At 41.4% G+C, this 8996-nt stretch overlaps 1 protein-coding gene across 3 annotated transcripts in view; it reads left to right on the top strand.

The window, feature by feature from the left end:
• The window catches only part of LOC137427038 (inositol polyphosphate 5-phosphatase OCRL), a 112863-nt gene extending 108668 nt beyond the window's left edge, over window positions 1-4195 (top strand). For 2 of the 3 annotated variants that reach the window (XM_068116158.2, XM_068116160.2), the window contains one exon: window positions 3949-4195. In XM_068116158.2, coding sequence (XP_067972259.2) covers window positions 3949-4061 — 113 coding nt within the window. In that variant the 3' untranslated portion in view covers window positions 4062-4195. The remainder of the gene's footprint in view (window positions 1-3948) is intronic. The other variant, XM_068116159.2, reaches the window with a different exon arrangement.
• Window positions 4196-8996: the final 4801 nt, after the last annotated feature.

Genomic DNA, 8996 nt, shown 5'->3' with positions numbered 1-8996 from the left:
CTCGCAAATCCGTCCACGGGTTCTCGAGATCTTAGAGATCGTAGATAGATCAGGATACAGACACAGAGGCCAACTCTACTTTATATATATAGATGTATGTATGTATGTATGTTGGAGCAGGAATTTGGAATTTGGCCAGCGATAGCCTACACTTGGCTAAGGACACAGTGGGCTGTTTAAAGTCCAGCAAATAATACCGCTAGATGGGATGCTCAGTTTAACGTCCATCACAGGTATGGCACACACCTTGTTGCCTCGCTCCGCCTGCAGAGACATCAGATGGCAGCTAGTAGCTGGGCCGAGATTCAAACCCACAACGACCGATGCGAGTGTGCATACCTCGTGGCCATCTTTCCAGCCAATAATGTTTTCAGCATGAACATGAAATTACCTTTCTTTAAACTCTTCATTGGGATTTTAAGTCGAGCGTTCAGGTTGCGCTGCTGGGTGTTACAGATCCCACGGTTTCTTGCACATAAGGAGGATATTGCATGCAGGCACCCTTCCCAAATTTTGTTTTGCACCAAAATTATTCCAAGTGCTGATAAGGGCAATGGCAAACTAACCTGTGTATTCCTTGCCACGAGTACTTTGGTAGCTCCTATTCTCTGGAAGATTCTTCACCTTCTTCCAAACCTCTATTTCTGCATTGCCCATCTAATTATATACATTAAAATGGCAGCATTTTTATCCTCTTCACCTCCACTCTTGAGTTTACCACCTCCAACCCTTTTCTTCTCTCTGCTCTATTTCCCTCCTGTTTTCTCATTTTTTTATTTTGGCTCGCTTCCCTCCTCCCCCCAAACACTCTCGTCATTACTTGTGTACATATGTGGTTCCTGAAGTACATTTCCTGTTGGTAGGTAGGAAATAGTGTAATTTCTGGTGATTTCATAGTTATTATGGTGCCATTTCTGCAGCACCCTCATGCCGTGATCCTAATGGCCCAGCGGCATATGCTCAGTTTGACGAGTAAATGATTTCCAAAGCTGATCCACATCGCACATCCGTGCAGCCTTAAATCCATACCTGGCACAAATCACTTTTGGTTCGAGCTTCTTGAATGCCTAAAAAGCCCTTCCCGAGTGTTCGTGCAACTTCATTGCTGGCAAATAACGTGAGGATTTTGAAAAGAACTCGTGGCTGCAAATATTTATCTAGCCTTTGCTGGTCATGTGGACAACAGCTGCAATGGAGGCAAAGTTGTTTCATGCTTGCTGGGACAAAAGCTTCATTACTCCAATGTGTTATTATCCCCATGCTTTAAAAATAAAAAACGGGGGGATATTGTAATCGGCTGTAAAAATGGGTTTTGCAGAGGCTTCCATTTTGTCCTACTTACGACTTGCTTTTATGGTTCTGGCCTGGCTGTGTTGAGTCCATATGAAGAAGCTTGACATTATGTGAACTGTATAGTGAAGGCACGTCACCGTTTTGTAGGATAGTTTACAAATCTCATTGCTTATCTTTATATATTTACCCTGAAGCAATAAGACTTTCCATTCCAAGCCTGGTGTTGGCTTAGCGGTTAGGGTGCCGGCTTGGGATCCTAGGATCCTGACATCGAATCCCAGTTGATCGCTGAATTAATGCCCGGGGGCTTACTCAGCCTGTCATCCTTCCGAGGTCGGCAAATTGAGTACCAGCTCACTGGTAATTCCCTGTGTGTCGCAAGAGGCGACCAACAGGGTTGGTGGCAGGAAGGGCATCCAGCCAAAAAACATTGCTTCAAAAAGGGGACCACGGTGCCCCAAAAAAGGCCAACCCCTGCTCTGTGGGGGAAAATGGCCTTAAAAGGCGTTTTTTTTCTTTTCTTCTATTCATGAGGATGTTGTAGGCTAGGAAAGGTTTTGAACTCCATATGCATGACGTACTCTACCCAACTGCAGAGCCAAATGTGCTGCCATTCTGCCTCACCTCAAAGGCTCATGGGGTTGAGCTTAAAAGCGGAACATTAAAACTTAACCACACAGGATTTGAACCTCTCTGCATTACAAAAGCACATTTGTGTGTTTTATTTATTTATTTTCCCTTTGTGATGACCCAGATTCCCGTCACTTGGAGTTCGTCACATACACTTGATTTTTATACTTTGTTTGGTTCATTATGCTCGTGTACAGGTTGTCCACAACTTAATATTAAAAATTGAAACCGTAATACAAAACTAGATGGTGTTCATAGAATACTTACCCTACGCAGTCATGGCTGCCAAGTCACATGACCAATGATGTTATAAGTTTACATTCTCCAATATAATTGTTGCATAGATCACGCTCAAGAAATTTCAAACTGATCGGACTAAGCGTTGTACTTATCGAATCATGGCGTCGTAATGAAGTGCTGTGGTGGGACCAATGACGTCATTGTTACCAACACTTATTCCTGTAAAAATGCACAAGTTCCTGAAGTACTTTCCTGAACTTACTTCCTGAAGAATTATGTTGTGTTTGTGTGCTTCCCCATCTCTCCCCATCTTGTCTACCGCTGCCCTTATTATATGTTTTATGTGTCTGTTTGATTTTTCGTGATGAATGTTATCCCTTTCACGAGCCTCGATCTTGTATACAAAAAAAAAGAAGAAAAAAAAAGTACCGGTACATTGGCAGCTTCATATGGACTCCTCAACATAACCAGGCCAGAACCATAACAGCAACACATTGCTACCAATGAATTTTTTAAACAATGCAGACACGTATGACGTGTACGTGCGTACGTATTCACGCAACCGCTTGCTAATTATGACCACAAAGATTCGTGACTGTGAAACAGTGAGGGAGGACATAGTAATCGAGACAGACGCTGTCCTTTTATTTGGATACTTGTGCTTCCGTTTAAATCCACCATCGTCATCCTGATTGAATTGCTGATTAGTAGCATGGAGTTGCCATATTTGTTTGTCATTTGACAGGAAGATACCACCAGGTAGCAGCAACCATTGATTCGTGGTGAATAATCATGCTGTTTGCATCTGTAGCTCATTCAGCATTTCTGGGCCCGTGCCCCAGTGTGTGTAAGATCTCCGGCAGGGTCCGTGTGTACGTGCGTGTGTATTTAGATTACCAGTGAGGTACCCGTGCTACGCACGGGTGGGAGGCCAGAAGCAAACACACAGTGCAGAAATGGCGAATGCTAAAGCATGAAACCAATAAATTCCACATTCCTGTAGCACCTTCAGTCGCACGTCAGACATGGACAGCAAGTTTGTGAAGGACTTCCATGAAAAACGTACCCGTTGGCAAACAAACGGGTACGTTTGTTCCATACCCAGTCAATGGCGATCCGCGAATTCACATTTACAAAGTAGAAACCGTCACGGCATTTCGTCATTCACTTGAACTCGATATCTCTTTTTTCATTCCAAACAGCATAACTCCAATCACAAATGAAATAACATTAATATAAAAAATAAACTTTTAACAACATTCGTGACATAAACAAATATTTAAATCCTGATGTGAAGTTCCGTATGGTTGGGTGAATACAATTACGAATTCAAAATCGTAATTGTATTCACTCAATTCCAATCATCAATTGATACTTTAACAAAACGATTAACACGATTAACGTTTAACGATTTAACATTACAATTGAATGACGGTTGTATTGGGATATTATCAAACCCGTGCATTGCCGTCATCTGTCCACTTTCGCATTCACGGCAGGTTCATAATTGTCATCAAAATCTAAACAGTATTTGTAGAATTTCAATAAAAGCCACCACTGTTCATATCGGTAAATATTATTCCATCATGTTTGGAAAACTTGGAAAAATTGGAAAAACAATATAGCCTATTTTACTCCCAGGGGTCCCACCCAAAATATCGTTGCGATCGGTTGAGCCGTTTTTGTGGTACCTTCGAACGGACAGACGGACATTTGGTGAATTATAGTAAGATGTCCCTCTTTTGGGTACACTCATTTTTATTTATTTATCCATCCTCCCTGCAGCCTCTCTCTTTGGAAGCCTTTTCTTGCGGCCTCCGCCAAGCCGTGAGCGCAATGCCGGGGAACGAGCCAAAGGCACGATCTTCATGCTAATGTTTCTGCGCAATGGCAGCTGAGATGATCGAAGCGACCCTTCCTCCTATTCCAGTGTCACCATAAGCTAATATCCTGAGACTTGTAACTCTTGCTCGTTTACATACACTATTCTAATCCTTGTGGCCCGTTGGCAATCGCTTGGGGAATATTTTGATCACGTTTTTTTGACGTTCGTATTGTCACTCGTATGTATGTATGTATGTATGTATGTATGTATGTATGTATGTATATATATATATATATATATATATATATATATATATATATATATATATATACATATATATTGTTTTACAGTGCGTCTTGTGTCACTTTCACGTGTTAACCTTTGTGTGCATTTTAAACAAACTATTTTTATTCGACTTTTATTTTTAATGTGCACTGCTTGGTTGTAATTGGCTGTGAGCCAGTGGATAGGTGAATCTTTGCTTTCACATTGTATCCCTTCCAAACCCACTCAGAGGAGCTTGGTTTTGTGATTTGTAGATTTGAGTACCGTTGAGGTGCGAAGCTCGTGTTTTCCCTTTTTTTTTTTTTTTTTTTTGGGGTTGGGAGGCTGGTTGGAAAACATGAGTGGGGTTTTGTATTTATGTGCATTTTGCCCTGTCTTTACCCGATCCCGAACCCTCACTTCCTTTATAGGTGTTTCTGAATGCACGTATGTTATCCATGTTTACACACGCTTATCAAAGCATTCCGAGACTTGGTTTTCAGTGTTCTCGACAAACTGGTGCAGGGTCGCATGCCTTCATCATGAAACCGGTGCAGTGCCAAGTCAGACTGTTCCCTTAAAATAATTGCTTGAGAAATTAAATAATAATAATGATAATAAGCTGCCTTTGTTTGTTTGTCTTTTTTGTACTTTTTACTGAAAGCAAATGACTTTGTAGGCCCGATGTAAGGTTTGTGATCAAGATTCTTGACTGTAAGTTGCTTGTAATTAAATTATAGGCATGGATTTGATATCCCTCTTCCCCAAAATAAACAAATATTGCATCCAGATAGTGTGCCAGTGAGTCTCATGTGCAGACTTACCTGTGCGTATACACAGTGTAGACTTGAAGGCTAAATGTTTGGTGCGAAATGTCTCGGGATGGTTCTACCATGACCATTTGTAAATACAGTAGCAAATATTGTTGTTGTGTACATTTTGTAAATGTGCTCACAATAAACGTGTTGTACATATTGGATTAGTTGTATTTTCATTTTCTAATTTGATCGTGTCGCATCTTTGGAATTATTGTGCCTTAAGCTGGTGTGGAAAGGGTTTTTTTATTTATTTATTTTACTTGCCACTCGTGCCAAGCTCACAGCGGTTCATGTTTTCCGCGTGAGTTGTTCGTATAAAGTGCAGCCTCCATAATAACAAGGAAACTAGATGCAAGAGGAGGCCATTTTGGCCCATCATGCCTGCGCCACAGCACATATATCCATAAAAACAATGTAATTTCATGGGTTTTTAGAACAATGAGGCAGGCTCAGCGATATCCCAAGGGTGATAAATTAAAATGGGGAAATATATTTATAAAACTGCTCACAATATTCTAGATGAGGTTTCATTAAATTCCAATACAGTGTTAAAACTACCTCTTTTGATGTATAATAATTTACGCCCCTACAAATACAGCCTAAAACCCTATTAGCTTTACCTATAGCTACCTGGCATTGTCCTGTCTGATTTCCTGCCACATCTGTTAGCACCACCATGGGGATCCTTCTCCTATATGATATGCTCCAAGATTGCCCCTTCCATCATGTAATCTCCATTTTCATTATTCTTACCATCCCCAGCACCTTACACCTGTTAGGTTAAATTACACCTGCCAGTCTTTTACCTCATCCATTAAAGTATGTTCACTTTCCTGAATCTGATCACCATCCTCTCTATTATCTACCTTACCTCCAAGCTTTGTGTCATCTGCAAATTTGGAAAACCTACTTTTCACCCACTATCCAAATCATTGATGTAAATTATAAATAGTAATGGTCCGAGTACTGATCCCTGAGGTTCCCCACGACTTCCATCCTCGTAGCCAGACATCCTTCCACTCACAGCCACTCTTCGCTTCCTATCACCAATCCAGTTTCCAATTCAGGTAGCTACCTGACCAGCCACTCCACAAGCCCTCACCTTGGCGAACAACTTCCAATGTGGAATCTTAACAAATGCCTTCATCTAGATTAGAGTCTAGATTGATTAGATATACTATGTCCACTGCCATTCCCTCATCCACCCAATCAGAAACTGTTTCATAGAACTCTAATGTATCTGTGAAACAAGACGTCCCTTTGGTAACCTCATGTCCATAAACACCTTTAATTATTTTGTATTTATTTAAATTTTAAATGGTTCCTCATCTGGTCCCTAATTAATTTCTCCACCACCTTCTCCACAACTAAAGTTAAACTAACAGGTCTATAGTTCCCAATTCGTCTCTGGATCCTTTATTAAATACCGGAGTTACCTTTGCTACTCTCCAATCCTCGGGTACCTACTTGTCCTAACTCTGGTGAGCTATTAAAGATATCCAGTAACATCTCGCTTACCTGCTCAGCCACCTCCCTCAATACTCTCAGGTGCATATTATCTGATTCCAAAGCTTTATCCACTCTTCGATTTCCCACCTGTTCCTTTATTTCCTCCACTCCAACCTGGATTTTCTGTAAAAGACCTTCCTCACCTGCTTGATAGATACTCTCAGCCATTGGTAATTCCCCTGACTGTTCTTGTGTAAACGTTGAAGCCAAATACCTGTTTAATAAGCCTGTCATCTTCCTCACTAACCACTTTCCCTGTGCTATTCCTCAATAGACCCACACTTGTCCTAACCTGTTATTTACCCCTTATATATTTAAAGAATGTCTTGTCATTATGATTAATATCCTTAGCCATGTCCTTCTCTTACTATATTTTTGCTTGCCGGGTTATTTTCTTAACTTGCCTCTACCTATACCTGTACTGATATCAATCTAACTCCAGTGCTGTTGCTTTATACCTAACCAGCAAAAGTACCTGTCCCTTTGCTGACTGATTTAATCAAAACATTGTTTTTCAAAAACAATTAACAAAACAAACTAACAAAAAAACCATTTTGCTCCATTCATTATAATTTGCCCGAGGTCATGTTCCAACTGCTTGGAATTCAGCTAACGCCTCTTTTTTTTTCTTCTTTTTCTTATTTCCTTTTCTTATTTTTCTTTCTTTTTCTTCCTTTTCTTTTTCTTTTCTTTGTTTTTCTTTCTTTGTTTTCTATTTCTTTTTCTTTCTTTCTATTACTTTTCTTTTTTTTCGTTTTCTTTATTTTCTTCTTTTTATTTTTCTTTCTTTTCTTCAATTGTCACAATTATTCTTGCGGGGTTGGCCGAGGGGAAGTTTGATTCGTCTTTCATGAATCGGCTGGTGAGGCCTATGTTTTCATATTCTTCGACTACAGTTAGGGCAGGAATCTAATTTGGCCAGGGTCTCGGCGACAGCTCGCCTCCTCTTCGCGAAGGACACCCTATGTACACCAAGTAATGATGGAATCGGGAGGCTCTTCTGAGGAAAAGAAGATAAAGGCAAGAGCACTTGTGGAGCTCTTTACTCATGTGGAAAACTTGGAAGATGGGACCTTCTACTTCAAATTTTCGGTCTTGCATTAGCTGTATGAAAACCACGTACGATACCTTGGTGTTGATAAGGAGACTAACAGAACCCGACTCAAGGAGGAAGTTCTAGCATACTTCCCGCAAACACAAGAGCAAAGTGATGGCAAAAATAAGATTCTGCTATTTGAACATGGTATGCGCCAAATGCTAAAGCCAGCCATGGCATGCTATTATGAAGGTGATGCATTACTGCTGGCGAAGGATGCCAAGATAGTGCGCAAACATATTGTCAGCTACAAAGGTTTCCACTTTGATGGCAAATTTCCTTCTGGTTGTCAACAAGGATCAGTGCCATCTACTCTCAAGACCCTTACGTCTATGCTGTTGAATGGTGCTGACCTGAAAGACTAAGATGCCACAGACTCGCAGGCAAACCTCACAGGCTCTCAGACCATTCCCTTCAACTTCAAGAAACATGTGTGGACTTCTGCTAAGTGTCAGCATTCCCTGGATAGTGAACCACCATTGCCGCTGTACATTGCAATGAAGATTCACACAGAGACCATGTCTAAAAAGATCTTCACACAGCTATATGACGTGGGTGTCAGTGTAAGCTATGACAGAGTTCTTCAGCTTGAGAGCCAGCTTGCGACTGTCTGTGAGAACTTTCAGGACAAATGAGCTGTGGTGCCTGCTCAGCTGTGACGTGGACTGTTTACTGTTGGTGCGCTTGGCAACTTGGATCACGATCTTTCAAGTACAACTGATGGGTCATTTTGTGGCACAGGCATCAGTCTATTTCAGTTTCCCACTTCGTCTAATTTGGGAGAGAAGCAGAACGACATCAGACTGCCTTTGGCTGATACCAAGAAGAATCACCAGTTGCCAGACAGCTTCATCACAGTGCCAGCTGTGGCTTTGAAGACAGCAAAAGTGTCAGTCCCCCAACTGTCAAATGCATCAGCACCAAAAGGACAACCGGTAGGCACACAATTGAAGGAGAAGGGCTGGCTGGAGCATGCTAGACAACAGATGGAGAAAGATGAAGTTGAAAAATTTGACACTATTACTTGGTCAGCATTCCATGCCTCCATGCAAGATGCATCAGTAGATCAGCACACCACCCTTACACAGCTCTTGCCCCTTTTCTATGAGAAGGCAGCTACTGCAGCTATGATCAAAAATGGAATTAATGTGCTGCATTGGGCTCCATAATTTCTCAATGCTGGACAGATACCAGTTATAGCTGTTGATGCACCACTCTATGCTCTTTTGCCAAGTTCACTCAGTGGAACTGGCCTGACACACACGGAGAGGATAAGTTCATAGCAATGTTTGGTCGCCTGCACATAGAGATGGCGATGTGG

This window comes from Myxine glutinosa, chromosome 5 (genome assembly GCF_964187855.1).
Source record: "Myxine glutinosa chromosome 5, kmMyxGlut1.1, whole genome shotgun sequence".
In the NCBI taxonomy this organism is placed as follows: domain Eukaryota; kingdom Metazoa; phylum Chordata; class Myxini; order Myxiniformes; family Myxinidae; genus Myxine; species Myxine glutinosa.
The sequence above is the reverse complement of the archived record's forward strand: the minus strand, read 5'-3'. Positions and strand labels throughout refer to the sequence as shown.